Source organism: Pituophis catenifer, unplaced genomic scaffold, assembly GCF_029215685.1.
Source record: "Pituophis catenifer annectens isolate HBS135680 unplaced genomic scaffold, rPitCat1.0.hap2 SCAF_11, whole genome shotgun sequence".
NCBI lineage: Eukaryota > Metazoa > Chordata > Lepidosauria > Squamata > Colubridae > Pituophis > Pituophis catenifer.
The window spans coordinates 1,955,351-1,973,972 of record NW_027256891.1 but is presented as its reverse complement, the minus strand read 5'-3'; the positions used below and the strand labels follow the sequence as shown (position 1 = coordinate 1,973,972).

Below are 18,622 nucleotides of genomic sequence, written 5' to 3'. Positions count from 1 at the left end.
GCTGTTCCTCTTGGCCTTCGGATGGAACCTGAGGCATTGCCAGAGAGGAGGGTCCTGGAGAGGGAGGCCTTGTCAGTTCCTCCCCATCACCTGCTGAGTCCTCTTCCTCTGTTAGGACAGGCTCAGGAGTCGGGGTCACAACACTCCTCCTCGAGGCTGCTGCTGCTGTGCTCACTCTACTTGGCCAGATTGCTCATGGTGGGTGCAGAAGGGCAAAATACATGGGTAAGGGGTAGCCCACTCCCTCTCCATGCAAGAAGAGCCAGCTTTGTAAGCAAAGCATTCTCAGCGATAGGATGGGAGATCACCAGGTAAGGCCAAAAGGAGTGGACAAGGGGATGGGAAAAGGGCAGTAGAGCTGCTGGTGGCCAAGTGCTAAGGCAGGACTTCCCTCAGATTCTCCCTTGCTCTCATTCCAATCTCCTTCCTTCCTCCCTCCCTCCCTCCCTTCCCCTCCCCCTCCCTCCTTCTCATTCTAATCTCCTTCCTTCCTTCCTTCCTTCCTTCCTTCCTTCCTCCCTCCCTCCCTCCCTCCCTCCCTCCCTCCCTCTCATCTTCCCTGCCTCCTTCCTTCCTTCCTTCCTTCCTTCCTTCCTTCCTTCCTTCCTTCCTTCCTTCCTTCCTTCCTTCTTTCCTTCCTGTGGGAGCCCCTGGCAGGGGCCGGGGCAGTGAGGGCCATCCTTTCACCATCTCCAGGGCAGCCCTGTGGGCCAGATCTAACCACAGCATGGGTGGGATCTGGCCTGTGGTGAGTTCGACATATCTGGTGTAGGAGCACCTTTTCCAACTAACACAATCTCTCAGTTGGAGAAGGGAGGATACAGCGTTCTTCCAATAACTGAATGATGTTAGACAGAAGCTTAAGATCTGCTCACTGTTATTCCAGAGTGCTAGACATGGGAAAATGACTTCAGTTACAAGAGAAGAGATTCTGGCTGAATGAGAGAAAAAACACCCTAAAAGAGGAGCCATTTTTGAGCTGAGCCAGTGAATGAAAGTTCAGTCTCCCTTCACTGATTCTCACAAAGACTGAGCAACCATCAGTCAGAAAAAAACAGGGTTCCGGCAGAGAGGAGGGGTTGGACTAGATAGTCTCATAGGCTCCTTGAAATCTATGAAGGTAAAATTCAACAATGCTAATCACTCACACTTAAAGAGAGGAATTTATTTAAAAATGCACATATCTTTTTAAAAACGAGCAGTGTTTAATATCAAAATATATCTGTCATGATGCCACTTCATGACGAAGGGGAACATTATCCCCTGAGTGATAACATTGGCCAAAACTCTTGCCTTTTTGTACCCCTCCATCTCATTTGGATACTTTTTAAAATGGAATAAGTTTGATGGACCTTTGTCAGACCCCCTACCTGCCATGGCTGCAGCCTTGGAGACCCCAGCCTCTCTTCGACCTCTTTGCTTCCCCTCCTCGATCTGGAGGAATAGGCAGCATTCAAAGCCAGGCCCAGAGTCTTTATGATATCATACAAATGCATGATATTTATATACTGGATCCTATTCTCTTTCTTTTCAGTGTCCACTGGGGCTTTCTGGGTGCATCTACTCCGGCCTTTGACAGAAAAGACGTGTTTTGAAAGAAAACAGCGGAAATATTCATCTTGAAACCGGCGTTCCAGAAATAAACTGAATTTAAAGGCATCATCTGGTGGTCTATTTTTCACCTTAAAAGGAAAGGACCAAACACTATGGATGTATTTCAAAAGTCTGTGCTTTATAAGTTTAAATGATGCCAACATTGACAAGATCCAGACTTTTCCTTCAACGGGTCCTGGCAAACGCATAAGTGTTAAATGGAAAGGAAGAATTCTGTCCCAAAGGGAAACTTCTTCTATGAAGTGAACAAAGATGTTGACTTGTCTCCACTTAGAGAGGCCATCCCTGAGGGGGGCTGTATATCCTGTTGTTGAGAATCGTTGTGATATAACCACACAAATTCCACTCCTGACCAGCATAGGAGTGAAAGTCCTCATGAAATTCTCTCCATTATCTGTGTCTGAAGCAAAGAGGCCAATCAAGGTCCATCTGAAATGGAGGAGTAGGTGGACAATTGCTGGGTATAAGATGCCTTTTTTAGGGAAGAACTGGTGGAAAAAGGGGAACTCCCTTTTATCGTGCAAAGCCTCTGAAGGAATTTTATCACTGATCTGAAAAAGCAGTGATGAATGCTGTGTTATGCTTGGGGTTAGTTCAAGTCCAAAATATTATCTTTTAATAAATCCAGCTTTGTTCTGATGAACAGAATAGAATAGTTTATTATTTATTAGACATTTATTAGACATTAAGTCATATCAAGTTGCATAATGTAGGACACAGAACATTAAAAAGATCATGCATAAAAACAGAATGCAAAAAAAAAAATTAATTAAAGAAGAATATGAATGAAGAATATAAATCATTTCTGTATCACCCCTACAATCTACCACAATCAGACCCACATATCCAGATCTCAAATGAACTATTTCACTTAAATAATGGGGCATATATATGTAATTTTTGAATTCTGATCACAAAGGAAATACGTTATTTTAAAACATAGATCCCAATAGGTCATTCCTATTCAAGGGGAGATTCAATCTAGAAATAAGGAGACATTTTCTGACTGGCAGTGGGTTGCTGCTAGTTCACACCGGTTCAGGTTAAGTTAAGATTCTGCACAGTTCGGAAAACCGGCAAGTCCCACCACTGGCTGGCCCTGCCCCCACTCATTTTTCAGCCTGTTTTCTGGGCCATTTTTTGGCCATTTTGGGCTGATTTGAGGGCCATAATTGGCCCAAAAACCAGTCTGAAAACAGCCTGAGAACAGCCCAGAAAATGGCTCAGAAAATGCTCCAAAAACCAGCCTGAAAATGGCCTGAAAAATGGCTTGAAAATAGCTTGAAAATGGACCCCAAAATAGCCTGAAAATGGGCTGAAAAATGGCCTGAGAATAGCCTGAAAATGGCTTCCAAAACCAGCCTGAAAACAGCCCAAAAAATGGTCTGAGAATGGCCCAGAAAATGGTCCAGAATATGACCCAAAAATGGTCCCAAAACGAGCCTGAAAACAACCTGAAAAATGGCCTGAACATGGCCCCAAAATGGCCCGAAAAATAGCCTCAAAACTGCCTAAAAATGGCTTGAAAATGGCTTGAAAATGGCCGGAAAATGGCCCAGAAAATGCCCCCAAAACAGCCCAGACAACTGCCTGAAAATGCCCTGAAAAACATCCTGAAAATGGCCCAAAATGGCCAGAAAATGGCCTGGAAAATAGCCAAAAATGCCCCCAAAATGGCCTGAAAATGGCAAAAAAAGCAGACCAAAAACCTGCGGGGGCAGGGCCAGCCAGTGGTGGGATTAGCCCCAACTGACTGAATCCTATCTCTGCCTTTGAAGCGAGTGGCTGGGAGGCAGGGCTGGGTGTGATGAGTGATGTCACCCATGCAGTCACATGACCAACTGGCCACGCCTCCCCAGCCAGAGAACCGGTTGTTAAGTTATTCAAGTCCCACAACTGGTTAGAACAATCAACCAATGGAGCAGCTTGCCTCCAGATGTTGTGAGAGCATCATCAATGGAAGTTTTCAAGAAGAGACTGGACTGCCATCTGTCAGAAATGGAGTAGGTCTCCTGCTTGGGCGGGGGTTGGATTAGATAACCTACAAGGCCCCTTCCAACTCTGTTATTCTAATTCCTGTAATGTGCAGTCCAAAATACTCATCTCTCTCTCTTTCTTAGAAAATTGACCCAGATGTGTTCAATCTTCTATCTCCAGATCTCCACAAGTAAAAGTACATTCATTGCAAGAGAGTTGGTTAAAACTTCAATATTGTTTGTTTCCGGCCACTGAAATTTTGCTCAAGTAAATACATGCAATACAATAAGAGCCTTGGTAGTACAAGGGTTTAAGGCACCCTGTTATTAAGCTGCTTAAGACCAGCTGCCTGCAATTACTGCAGGGTTCGAATCTCGCCAAGGCTCAAGGTTGACTCAGCCTTCCATCCTTTCTAAGGTAGGTGAAATGAGGACCCAGTTTGTGGGGGCAATAAGCTGACTTTGTATAAATATACAAAAGGATGAAGGCTATTGCTGAGCACATTGTAAGCCGCCCTGAGTCTTCGGAGAAGGGCGGCATATAAATCAAATAAAAAAAAAAAAAAAACTTGAGTTACGAAGGCCAATTAAATTTGTAACCTGAGGATTTGTTTGATTGAATCATGTTAAATGAACGTGATCACTCCCTGCTTTCCCCAATGCATTTGCTGATCAAAAGTTCAGGTCATTAAATGTCATGAAATATCTCGGGGTGAGGGAGACCATGTGGGGCCTGGTGCTGGAGCAAAGCTGTTTTCCTTACATCTCACGTTCTTAAACTCCACTGGCTTCTGTATAAGGGGCTCCGGCTTCTCTGCCATGTGGGTTAGCCTCTTCTGGAGCTCTTCCAAAAGTAAATACAGTGAAGCCATGGGAAACGGGGTGGGGAGGAGTCAGTGGAATCTGGGAGGCCAGAAAAGCAGGCTCAGTGCCTGTGGAGACCTAGTGGGGCCAATAGGCAGGGGGGGTGTTGCAGCATCTCTAGCAGTTGGTCGTAAGGGTGAATGCTGTGATGCTGCAACATGCATAATTTTGGTCCCGGGTATTGTAAATACTTTTTAGGGGGCGATTGCTAATTGAACTGTCATAACTCGCGGGATACCTGTTTAGCAAGAAGGTTTGGCATTTCTGCATTTCAGAATTGGCAATTTGGAAGGTCTGTTTGTACCTTCTGTCTGTTTGTAGCAGTTTATCCATTTCAATGTGCCAACCTTATTGAGGATGGCTACATATTTAACTGCTTCCCAGATTCTTTGTGAAGTAATTTCATAGCTTCTTCTCCAGTTACAGACAGGGAAACGAGAGCTCCTAATACAAATTATCAGTTGTAACATCTAAGATGTCCTTAATTGGAAATTTTGACCATTCTAATACAGAGAATTTGCAAATCTGCCAGATTCCACAGCTTTAATTTTACAGCAATATAGACAAAGAAGAAATTGTAAATTGCCTGCTGAGCTCTGAAAGCAACAGCCAAAGTTTGATAATCCACTCCCAAGATACTCTTCAGATGTTGGGATAGTTTGTTCTAGTACTGATATATATTAATTTGGCCATTTCAGTAAAAGGGCTTGGAAGTAACTTTGGCATTATATACTTCAATAAAGGGAAAGAAAGCTATGGGTTTAAGTTTAAAGTTTCAAAGTTTAAGCAATACATTCACATGAGCCCTTTCTCTAAGTGGCTTTGATGATGTGGGAAGCAATATCCAGTTTCAGAGAAAACTACCCCAGGTAAGGAAAGATGCTATCTTGCTCTATTGGCTAACTGTCAAATATACATGTATGGGTATAATGTTGTTTTCCAAAGGCCATAACTTTTGACTTTGATTTTTCAATAATCAGATAATTATTATATCAATAGAAAGGAAGTCTTCTTAACAGCCTACACCATCCAATTTATAAGTATGATAATAATATCATATAATGTGTAAATCAGGGTATTCCAGTATTTAGCATCTTAGACATTTGTATTTCAGGATCCTTCATTACTCCTGATAAGTAAAAAATGTTCAGACTGAATAACAAGGCCCCCTTCTCTTCCTTCTCGGTAAGTATCGATCCTTCTTCTCATGGCTCCATTGAGCCCAAACCTCCCTCTCAAACAAGGGCTTGGAGAAAGGGCTTCAACATCTGTAAAGCCAGCAAACTATGATTTATCTGACTGATATATTGTATAATTAGATATTTCAAGACAAATCTGTTGTCAATATTAGACCAATAATTTATTATCTGTGATATAGATTCATATAACATTTAACTCTACCTAAAACCTTCCTGTTCTTCTGCAAGCCAAGGAGCCTTGGTGGCGCAGCAGACTAAAGTGCTGTTAAGTAGCACCAGCTGCCTGCAATTACTGCAAGTTCAAATCTCACCAGGCTCAAGGTTGACTCAGCCTTCCATCCTTCCGAGGTAGGTAAAATGAAGAGCCGGATTGTGGGGGCAATAAACTGACTTTGTATTAAAAAAAGAACACCGCTTAGAGGGGCCTGAAAGCCCTACTAAGCAGGTATATACAAAAGTATGAAGGCTATTGCTTAACGCATTGTAAGCCACCCTGAGTCTCCGGAGAAGGGCGGCATATAAATCGAACCAATAAATAAATAAATAAATAAATAAATAAATAAATAAATAAATAAATAAAGCACTTTTCTTCTACTGATTCTCAAGTTTACCTCAGAGAAACACGGCATATATTTTAGCCACAATATTTATTACAGTAACTGGTTGTAAACCCTCGAAACAACTTCGGCTGTGCTTATTTTTGCTTCATTTCTCAGTTGCCACCCTTGGGAAGGGGAGAGAAATCAGAAGGTAGTGGAATGTGGTGCTTTAAACTGCCAGACAAAACACCGACCAGGCTCAGCGTGAGAATCAAGGTCAACCAATGAACATCTGCTGAGACCGAGGGGGAACCTGCTGCTGGGCTGATTGGTTAATGTGACCTAGGTCACCTGAGGGGGGTAGGAAGTTTCTATCCTTTTAACTACACAAAAGCATGGGGATTACTCAGAGATAGTTTCTCCTTTCTATGTGCCCATATGATGTAGTCAATAAAAAGACCTTTTGGGCCTGACTGAAGCCCCAGAGTCCTGATTCAATTGGGCTCATTACTTGGAAGCATGACATCGGTCTGTAATTGCTAGAGATGTGTATGTATAGATGCTACTATTATCAACTTCAATCCAACTGGATATGGCAGGTATTATGTATATGTAAAAATGAACATGCCAATAGAGCCAATAGATGAACATAATAGAGTAAAACATAATTGACAAACTTGCTAATATAGTGAAAACAGATCTTAATTTCCATGAAGAAGATATGATTGAATCTATTGCTCAACCACCAATAACTCATTCATTTGACCATAAAGAGAAAAAAAACACACACAAACCTGTGGAACTTTGTAGATGCCTGCTAATGTTGACATCTGGATGGAGATTTCCCCTCTAGCTCCATCAAGAAGAGTCAAAATGTTGTCCTTCCTTCCACAGCTGTAATTGGGAACATTGGCTTCTCCAGTAGAGAGCAGGTCCAGCAAGGCATCTGAAGTGCTAAGTGTGTTCATATAGTTGTCCTGAATGTTGTAGCCAAGTGTGAGATTGTGAAGGAGTTGGGAATTATTGTTGATCACTTGAATAGCAAAAATTAATTGTAGGAATTTTGAAAAACCATAGGCATTCCTATTGTAAAAAAATGTTCACGTTATTATAATCCAAAGCATTTTTTTAAAAAAAATAATTTAATCCTTTTCTACAAACTTACTGAATCTTAAATAGACTCTATTGATCCAAAACCAATCAGTTACACAAATATGGAAAAGAGCTGGAAGAGAAACTACAACTATTTAAATAACTAAACAAAGGTCAATATTCAAGTGATAGACTCGGGATTGAACTAGGAAAGGGAGTTGATCTGGACTTCATCTTTGGATTTCTTCCACAAAATCAGACAAAAGAGGGAAGCATAGACATCAAAATCATTCAGGAAATTAGTCAGGTCCTGCTATATAGGAGTAAGTTGAATAAGAAGAAAGGAAGGAGAGTGTTAGATCTGCAAATGGAGGGAATGCAGCCCCATCACCCAAAATGACTTACAAATAAGTCTGACTAGGAGCACTATTGAAAGAAAACATTATATTAGGTATTTCTTTTGAAGATGTGACTATACTAATGAGATGGTCTCCTGGACTGTAAAAGCTCCATGGTTTATTTTCATCCTGGTGCTCCAAATCCAGCGGGCATTTCATTCTAAGCATCCCAGAGACTGGCTGGGACACCACTAGCAGCATCAGAAGAAGCAGCAGGAGGAGGAGGCCCATCCTTCTGAGGGCTTTATCAATCCTCTTCCTGTTTTTAACACAAACAACAGGAACAGTTGGAAGAATTCAAAGCCCTCTCACAAGATGGAAGTGCCAGTGACTTCCCCGATTCAAATAAAGACAAGCTGAGCTTCATCTGGAAAGGAGAGAAAGGTACATTTCAAGAGCACAGCCCCTTCCTCTCCCAAAACTTGTGCCACATAGAATGCAACCTAAGCAATTTATCCTTTTCTGATGAAAAATGTCTTCAATGTTTTTTCAGTCTGATGTTTACATCAAAGACCCAGATGGTCATAATTACTCTGAGAAGCAACTTCTCCTCTTGGGATCCTGAACCTCTGGGCTCCATGAGGAAAGGCTGGAGAAAAGTGAACAATCACAGATACATCCCCAGGGGCTCTGTTCTGTTGTGATTGTGGTCTTTCCTGTCAGGACATGTCCAGAAAGTGATGCTGGAGGAAGATAGTTCAATAGCTATCACCAGTCTGCTGGTGGTTCAGCAGACTGAAAGCATTGTGATTAACACCAGCTGTCTGCAATTACTGTAAGTTCGAATCTCACCAGGCTCAAGGTTGACTCAGCCTTCCATCCTTTCTAAGGTAGGTAAATTGAGGACCCAGTTTGTGGGGGCAATAAGCTGACTTTGTATAAATATACAAAAGTATGAAGGCTATTGCTTAACGCATTGTAAGTCGCCCTGAGTCTCCAGAGAAGGGCGGCATATAAATCAAATTAAAAAAAAAAATAACTAGGGAAGTGACTTATCTTGTCCTTCAACATGGTTTCTTGACTCCAGAGACTACTGGAGAAGGTCACCCAGAGTTGTGGAGTTTGGTGACACTCTAGGATGGTGACACTTAACTCCAGGGCTCCTGCCTTAACACAAAGGAAGCAATTGGAACCCTTTAACCTGGTCTAATGTTAAAACTTGGGCCTGATGGTGATTTTCTTTTACAACAGAACTCTGTATATCGTTCCTCAGTTGGAGCTAATTTTAAAATTCCTTCTGACTGAAGTGAAATGTAATTTTCCACCTATTCTAAAAATATTAATTTTTGCATGACAGCTGACTAAGAGGCAGAAAAGTTACAATCTCTGGACTATATTGTTGGATAAACAGGGAAAAAGTCATAGAGTGGCTGGAAGCATTTTGTTCCTTGAGATTTTCTGTGTTGTCCTTCTGTATTCATAGAAGACACTGAAATCCTTTCTTTCTGAAGTTTCTTAGCTTACTAAATAAACTGCCGTGGAGGTTCATGTATTGATTTGACATTTTTATAAAAATAAAAAACTTAAATAGGAAAAAAAAATTATTGCCTCGCCCACCAAGAAATGGTTTGGGGGACCTGGTGGTCCTTCTTGGTTGTGGGGATGCACTCAGAGGACTGCAGTCCCTTAGACCTTCATCTCTGAGGCTTGGAAGGTCCAGTTGGGAGCCCCTTTGTTCCAGATCTAGCAGGGTCAATCATTGGAGGGATTACATTTCTAATTGGGGGAGGGGACATTGATATGCACATCTTGACCTAGAAGGGAGAATTGGGGATTTGAGAAAGAGGGAGGAGCTGAGGAGATAGGTGGGACCATCCTGATGGTGAAGCCAGGAAAGCTACCATGAAGCAGGTGGTAGAGAGGAAGCCCAAGTAGCCCAGGACTCCATAACACAGAGCAGGAGAACCTTCACTTCACTGAAGGAAGATCTCTCCAAGTTGGGAGTTCATGTCAGATTCAGGGAAAGGAGAAGAAATGCCTAAGGGACACAGGTCAGAACTTGAACTCCAGAACAAGAAAGGATGGCAGAATTGGCCAGAAATTTTCCCAGCCACCTTCTCAAAAGGTTTCCTGGCTTTGTGGCTGAGAAGGCCAGCACCACCATGATTGTCTAGGCTAAGACAGAGGAGACATCAGGTGTCCTATGATGCCTTTAAATATGGAGGAGGCAGGTGGTTTTTCTTGGCTGACCAATGGAGTGGAAAGTGGATCGGAAGAAAAGCAGAGGGAGAAGTATGGAGGAGAGCTCCCTATGGTTGACCTTGACTACGGGAGTTTCTCAGTGTTGAATGAAGATCCCTAAGACCAAGGGTGTGACTGAAGAGAAGAAGAAAGCCAGGATGTTCCCCAGATGTTCCTCATAGGACAGAAAGATTGTGATTTTGGGGTACACATTGACCTCTTCTTGTAAGGATGCTAATTTTCTGTGTTAGGATATGGTGTAAGCCTAATGGGTTGTCCAGGCAATATATGTGTTCTATAACTTTAAATGTATTCTGTAACTTTAAGATGTAATGCTGAATAATTGTACTGATGAGTACATGTGGGACATGTGGGACAGAATCTGTATCTGAAAAACAGAAGAGTAGCATCTCTCATATTATTCCAATCACTCTTTGTTTTTCATTGTGTGGAGGACAGCCATGTTAACCTCTTGGAGCCTGGTGCCACCTATTCTGCCTCTGAAATTTTAATGGGAGGCATCAGCTTTTGTGAGCTGCAGCTCTTCAGATCCAGAGGAAGGAATGCAGCAGGGTTAGACAGTCTGGGAATGGCAGAAAAAATAAAGACATAAAGTTGAGTATTGTTCAAGATTTTTGGCCCACGCCCTAACAAATTAACAGAAATGGATAAAGATAAAATTAATTTGGAGCAATAATAACCAGTTGTTTTTCCCAACCTCTCCTCCTTAGTTAATGTCTGTTTAAAATATTTTTTTTCTTAATATAAAATACAAATGAAAATAAAGACAATAGAAAATAGGGGGAAAAGGAATACAGTGAAGAAAAAAAGAGAAACAAATGAACAGTGACTTCCAACTTCTTTTGGTCTTAGTACCACTTTATAACGCTTTGGTAAGGCCACACTTGGAATACTGCATCCAGTTTTGATTGCCACAATCTAAAAAAGAATGTTGAGACTCTGGAAAGAGTGCAAAGAAGAGCCACAAAGTTGTTTAGGGGGCTGGAGGCTAAAACATATGAAAAATGGTTGCAGGAACTGGGTATGTCCAGTATAAGGAAAAGAAGGACTAGGGGTGACTTGATAGCAGTCTTCCAATATCTGAAGGGTTGCCACAAAGAAGAGGGAGTCAAGCTATTCTCCAAAGCACCTGAAAGCAGAACAAGAAGCAATGGATGGAAACTAATCAAGGAGAAAACAAGCCTAGAAACAAGGAAAATTTTCCTGACAGTAAGAACAATTTACTGTAAGAACATTCAACAATCAGTGGAATGGCTTGCCTTTAGAAATTGTGGGTGCTTCGATATTGGAGTTTTCAAGAAGAGATGTGGACAATCATCACTCTGGAATGGTATAGGGTTTCCTGCCTGAGCAGTGGACTAGAAGACCTCCAAGGTCCCATCCAACTGTTATTCTGTTATATTCACTGTTGGTGGATTCACCATCTACTTTTTTTTATCTTGATTTGTATTGCATTTGGATTTTGTTTGTTATATTGTCAAACAAACATTTTCATTCTGAATGAGGCAGAAACTAAATTGAATATACAAGAAATGATTATTTTCTTGAGTTTGTGCCAGATGTCAACTGGTTAAAAAAATCCACCTTTCAAATAAAAGGTATGTGTAGATAGATAGATAGATAGATAGATAGATAGATAGATAGATAGATAGATAGATAGATAGATAAATAGGTAAACCGACTTACTGATAAATGAATAAGTAAATAGACATAGTCAGGGATACTAGAGAAAATAAAATAGTACATTTGGAATGAAATACAAAAAAAACTCTAGACTAGCCCTGTATTATCCAGAAAACCCATTCAAATAATCTATGGGAAACCGGAAGCATCGCGGCCATACTGGTTGGAAAATAGTGAAGCTCCATCGAGCTTTGCGAAAACCCAAACTGACAAACCGCTGTCAGGGAGTCTTCGGACCGGATCCGTCTCGTAAGGATGGGGGAGAGAGAGAGGCACCTCAGAAGACCAAGAGGAGCAGGCAAAAAGGTAGTAGAAAGGGAATTAAAGCATTAACATGTTGACTTAAGGGAATGGTACTAGTAGTAGAAATTGTATGTAAGAAACAAATTGGAATAAATATATAGATTATTGTAAAAGGGAATACTCAATTGAAATTAAGACATAAAATTGAAATCTTAGCAAATGATGTAAGTAAAGATGAAATGAAATGTATGTAAGGAGTTAAAAAAAGAAATATATTTTATAATGTAAAACAGATCAGTAGATGCAATGTGAAAGATAGAAAGGTTTATATTTTGTTGTCTGGGGATTTATGGATTGGAGAGAAACACCTGCTAAGGGTAAAGAATTGTGTGCCAAAGATTAAAAAAAACAAAACAAAGGAATTAATTTAAATTAAGAAATAAAATTGAAATGTTAATAAATTATGTAAGTAAATGATGTAAGTAAAGATGAAATGAAATATAAGTAAGGAATTTTTTTTTTAAAAAGGAGTATATTGTTTAATGTAAAATAGACCAGCAGATACAGAATGGTTTATAAGTAAAAATAACTGAAAGTACTTGAAATAATAGGAAAAGAGAAAAATAATTATTGAAATGGGAATAAGAAATTAGGAATTAAAGAAAATAAGAGATGGAAGGTTAATTAAGTTGAAAGGTTTTAAGGTAAAAATGGAATAAGTTGAAATACATTGTTAAGAATTAAAAACATGATGGGAATCTTGAGGAATATATTCAATAAATGGAGAGAAAATCGGGGATGCCTGGACACCATAGAAAAAAAAACACTGAATTGAAAATGAATACAGCAATAGAGAGAGATGGAAGAAGGAGTAGGGAGAGTGAAGGAAGGGAGAAGGAGAGAGAGGAATAGAAGAAAGGGAAGAGGAGAGGAAGAAAGGAAGGGAAAGTAGAGAAGAAGTAGGAGAGGAGGGAAGAAGAAGGTAGGAAGGATAAAAGAAGGGAGGGAGAGGAAGAGAAAGAGAAAGAGAAGAAAGATTGCTGTAAAACAAAAAAGATGAAATGGAAGAAAGGTGTTCCCAAACATGTTTAAATATATTAGGATAAAGAATGAATTATTAAATTTAAAAGAGAATATATATGATTAAAAATGGAAAAAATAGAATTTGAGGGTGAAAGAATATACTGTTAATAGAAACAAGAATAGAAATATTAAGATTTGATTTAAAAATATGGAAAAAGAACACTTAGGCAGAAATTGTCCATAATTCGTCTCTCGAGGAGCCCAACCGAAGTTTCCCACACCAGTTCAGGAAGTGCTCCTCGAGAGACGAGAGCTTGCAGGGGGTCGATCTGTCATCCGCAATGGAGAGCAAAATCCGGCTGCTCCCCAGACCAGCTGCCATTTACCGCTCCGAGTCCCAAGTGGCAGGAGAGGAGGGCTGCCTTGCGCCACTGGCTGGTGCAAATATACCGAGGTGGAATGCTGTTGCCGTGCAAATGAAAGTAGTGCTTTGCTCCCGCAGCTTCCAGCCATTGCAAATGCCGCTTCTTCCCGCTTCTGCCACCCCCTCCCCCACCGCCACAACAGCACCATTCATTCCGGATGGCGAGGGCTCCTTTTTGCACCACCTACAAAAATGCAAAAATGCGAAAATTTCTCCACGGACCACCAAAATTTTCTCGCAGACCACCAGTGGTCCGCGGACCATCGGTTGGTAACCACTGGTTTAGAAGGAACAGGCCCTGCTCTTACCAGTAGGCAGGGTTCAAGGGTGCTGATGCTTCCTTTGCATTAGAAGTCAGGCAGCACTAGAGTTATGAGACATCAACCTGGAGGAGCACCAAACTCCATAGCTCTGAGTGACCCTCCCCAGCAGTCTCTGGAGACAAGGTGCCATATTGAAGGACAGCAGAAGTCCTTTGTTATTGAACTATCTTCATCCAGCATCACTTTCCAGACATGTCCTAACAGGAAAGGCCACAAGACTACAGAGCAAGGGCCCAGGTGTATTTCTGGGGGGGGGGGGGTTCCCACTAACATGTTTTTTTTCCAGATAACCGTCCTCATATGGACCCCCAGGGTCAGTATCCTCAGTGGAAAAGTTGCTTTTCCCTGTTCTAGTCATTTATCTGGCCTTTGAGGTCCCATCTGCTCCTTCTTCAGTGACTTCCTTCAATGTAAACATCAGACTGAAGCAACATGGAAGGGATTTTGTATGAGAAAAAGATAAATATCTTAGGTCACATTCTGTGTGGCATAATTTTCAGACAGGCAGGGACTGTGCTCTTGAATGTACTTTTCTTTCTTTTCCAGGTGAAGCTCAGATTTTCTAGGTCTGAATTGGAAAAACCACTGGATATTCCATCTTGTGACAGTGCTTTGAATTCTTCTAACTTGACTTGTTCTTTTTGTTAAGAATTGGCAAGGGAATTGAATCAGCTCCAAGAATTATGGACCTCCTGCTTCTGCTTCTGCTTCTGATGCTACTGATGTCCCATCCAGTCTCTGGGAAGCTTAGAACGAAATGTCCGATGAGCTTGGAGCACCAGGATGGAAACAATCCATGGAGCTATTACAGGCCAGGAGACCATCTCATTACTATGATCAACACTGCAACAGAAATACTGCGTATAATATTCCCTTTCAGCAGTCTTCCTTCTAGTCCATCTCATTCGTAAGTCATTCAGGATAATGGAGTTGCATTCCCTCCATTTGCAGTTCTAACACTCTCCTTTATTTTTTTATTATTTCACTTGCTTCTATATTATAGGATCTTTCTTATTTCCTGAATGATGTTGAGTTCCATTGTTGGTCTCTTTTGCCTTCATTTGTGGAAGACTCAAATCCAAAGATGAGACTGAAAAAAACCCTGAAAGTAGCTGACATTATTTTCCTCACCCTGTACAATCCTGGGTTCATCACTTTACTACCAAACTAGCTGATCTTTGGTTTTGGATCAATGTTGGCTTAAGGCTGGGTAGGCTTGTGGAGACAAAGAGGACTGATTTTTTTTTTTTAAAAAAGGATTTGTTGTTGCTGTTGATGATAATAACATGAACGTTTTCTTTCTTTCTTTCTTTTTTACCGTAGCCTTTCTTTTGGTTTTTCACAAAGATTACGCCTCATTTTTGCCATTCAACTTATCAACAAGAATTCCCAGCTCTTGCACAATCTCACACTGGGCTACAACATCCATGACAACTCTATGAGCACTTTACGCACTTCAGAAGCGTTGATGGATATTCTCTGTACTGGAGAAGCCAATGTCCCCAACTACAGCTGTGGAAGGAAGGGCAACCTTCTGGTTCTTATTGATGGAGCTAGCAGGGACATCTCCATCCAGATGTCAACATTACTAGGTACCTACAAAATCCCCCAGGTTTGTGTCTGTTTTTCTCTGTCTGATAATGGAAATAAAAGTTTGTGAGCAATAAATACCATCTTCTCCATGTAATTCAAGAGAAGCTTTTCACCATGTTAGTGATCATGTCAACTATGTTTTACCCTATTATGTTCATGTTCCAATTCATCATAAAAGGCCTGAAAAGCAATAAAGTCCCTGGAGAGGATTTTCCAGTGGATCTTCAACTATTCAAAAAAATATCCCTAGAAGGTATGTTCATTTTCACACAGAAATAATATCTGCGTTATCCACCTGGATTCAAGTTGGCAATAGTAGCAGCTCTCTATATAAAATGGAATAAAAAGGATTCTAGCAATTAGAATAGAATAGAATAAAATTTTATTGTCACTTTAAATGTACACTAATCAACATACATTAAAATGAAATTTCATTGCATTCAGCTCTCAAAGCGGCCCTCCACAGCAACTTGAAAGCACTATATACCCACATGCACACACATATATGACACAGAGAAACATCACAGCCTGCACAGTTTGCAGAATCCTGCAAATTTACAAGACAGATGAACAAAGCTATTACAGAACCCAGAAGTCTTGCTAGAAAAACTTCGAAACCTCCTCCCAGAGGGGAGCAACAGAAGCAGACCATGAAGTGGGTGTGTGGGGTCTTTAACAATGCTTTGTGCTCTAAGCAGCATCCTGAACAACGGGAAGCCAGCTTCCTATAATCTTCTTGGATGTCCTCACCACTTTCTGTAGGGACTTTCTATCTGAGACTCTGCTGCCACCAAACCAAACAGTGATGCAGTTTGCTAAAATGCTCTCAATCGTGCCTCTGTAAAAAGTGGCCAGGACAGAAGGAGAAAGATATGCTCTCTACATTCAATGCAGGAAATGCAAATGCTTTCTCCCTCATTACAACTGATATCAGTTATGGTTGATCTAATAGATATTGCGGCTAAAATATATGCCATTATCCTCTTAAGTAAACTTAAGTTTGGATAGAAGGAAAGTGCGAAGAAAAACAAGAAGGTTTTAGGTAGAATTAAAAGTTATATAAATTTGTGCAACTAATATCTGTGTTTCCCCAAAAATAAAACCGGGTCTTACATTAATTTTTGTTCCAGGAGATGCATTAGGGCTTATTTTCCAGTTAGGTCTTATTTTCAGGGAAATATGGTAATAAATGTGTCCAACTAGCCGACCATCTTAACTGGGGGTTTTTTTGGGGGGATAGGGCTTATATTACAAGCATCCTGAAAAATCATGCTAGGGCTTATTTTCTAGTTGGCTCTTATTTTCAGGGAAACAGGGTACATAAATTAATAATCTAATATTGACAACAGATTGGTCTTGAAATGTTTAATCACAAAACTTTCTTTTACCTATCCAACCTTCTTTCCATTAATTAAAGTATATTATTATTTATTATTATTTATTTTATTCAATTTGTATATAATTTATTCAATTTGTATTATGTCAAAGTTTTCCCCAAGCCCTTATATCAAACTTAAATTTGGGGCTTAATCTATATCACTGCTATAACAAACCCAATCACAGCATCTGAGGAGAATCTTGAGGGTGGATAAAAGGATTTCAGCTGCCCTCAGAGTTGAATTGGGAATTTATACAATTTGTCCTTTGCCTAAAATCAGTGTATTCCCTGTTTTAGAACAGTAAAATTTCAATTAAAGACATTTTGGATTGAACAACCAACAAGTTATACTAGGAGAGCTTTTCCCACTTTCTCTTGTACAACTGGAGAATAGATCTAATATTGGAATATCAATTGCTAACATTAAAGAAAGAAAAATCAGAATCTTAGACTAAGTGTTACACAAATGATCTATTGGGATCCATATATTAAAATAACATGTACACTGAGCTGTTAGAATTTAAAAAGTACATGTAATACAGCTCATTATTTGAACAAAACAGTTTAGTAGAGATCTGGATATGTGGGTCTCGTTGCAGTAAATTGTAGGGATGATGCAGAAATGATTCACATTCTTTATTCTTACTCTTTCTTACTTAATTTATTCTTGCATTCTGTTTCTCTACACAGATTTGTTAATATTTTGTGTTCTACATTATGCATTTCGATATGACTTAATGGCCAATCAACAATAAATTATTTTAATATGTTTGTGAGAACAAATATGGAGTTATTAAAATCTAGTATTTGGGTCTTGATCTGACCCCAAATCTAACACAGCCTTTTTCACTGTTTTTTCAGATCAGTGTTGAGCCTGTTTCAGAGATTCTGACTGATAAAAGCCAATTCCCTTTTTTCCATCTGATGCTCCCCAAACAAGGGATCCAGTACCCAGCAATTGTCCAGCTGCTGCTCCATTTCAGATGGACCTTGATAGGACTCTTTGCTTCAGTCACACAGAATGGTGAGAATTTCATGAGGACTTTAAATCCTATGCTTGTCAGAAGCGGAATTTGTGTTGTTATATCACAACTGTTCTCAAAAACTGGATATACAGCACCCTTCAGGGATGCCCTCACCAAGTGGAGACAAGTCAATGTCTTTGTTCACTTCGTAGAATATGATTCCATTTGGGACAGAATTCTTCCTTTCCATTTAACATTTATGCGTTTGCCAGGACCCATTGAAGGGAAAGTCTGGATCATGTCAGTCTTGGGTCATTTGACAATTAGAAGGAAGAAACTTCTCAAATATGTCCATAGTGTTTGGGCCTTTGCTTTTCAGGAGAAATATAGGCAAAAATATTATCCCTTTGAACCCAATTTATTTTTGGAACCCCAAATTGAAGATCAGTATTTTCACTGCTCACTTTCAAAGCCCGTCTTTTCTGTCAGAGGCCGCAGAAGATGCACACAGAAAGCCCCACTGGAGACCCAAGAGAAAAGGAACAGGATCCGGATTGAAAATTATCCCTATTTGTACAGTTTCATTAACACTCTGGCCCATGCCTTGAACACTGCCTATTCCTCCAGATCGAGGAAGAGAAGCAAGGAGGTCAAAGAGAGATTGGGGGCTGCAAAGCTGCAATCATGGCAGGTAAAAGGTACTGATGGGATATGATAAAAAGTACCTTCTTTATAATTACGTTTCCAACAAACATTTGAAACACCTTTATATATCTTTGGCAATTTATCAGGTGTTAAATACCAACAGTACATCACTGTATACAAATTCACTACATATTTCTTATAAGTATATTAGAATTCAACATAAGTTTCCAACATATCATTTTCATAAAGATTATTTTCAAGTTTTATCCCTCATCCTTCTTCCAGTGCATTGTTAATGAAATTATTTTGAAGTTAATTATATGATTATTAATCTAATAATTTAGTTACTACAACCAATTTATTACAAACAGTGTCCAGTATACATATATAATAATATTAAAAACATGCAAAAGAAACCTTAATGATAGATCTACATTGGGGCTCCCATCCATCTATTCTTA

At 40.0% G+C, this 18,622-nt stretch overlaps 1 protein-coding gene across 1 annotated transcript in view; it reads left to right on the top strand.

The window, feature by feature from the left end:
• Window positions 1-296: 296 nt before the first annotated feature.
• LOC139322850 (vomeronasal type-2 receptor 26-like) overlaps window positions 297-18,622 on the top strand; it is a 28,641-nt gene continuing 10,315 nt past the window's right edge. Inside the window, exons 1-4 of the mRNA XM_070952098.1 lie at window positions 297-311; window positions 7,964-8,066; window positions 8,346-8,457; window positions 14,928-15,192. Coding sequence (XP_070808199.1) covers window positions 297-311; window positions 7,964-8,066; window positions 8,346-8,457; window positions 14,928-15,192 — 495 coding nt within the window. The remainder of the gene's footprint in view (window positions 312-7,963; window positions 8,067-8,345; window positions 8,458-14,927; window positions 15,193-18,622) is intronic.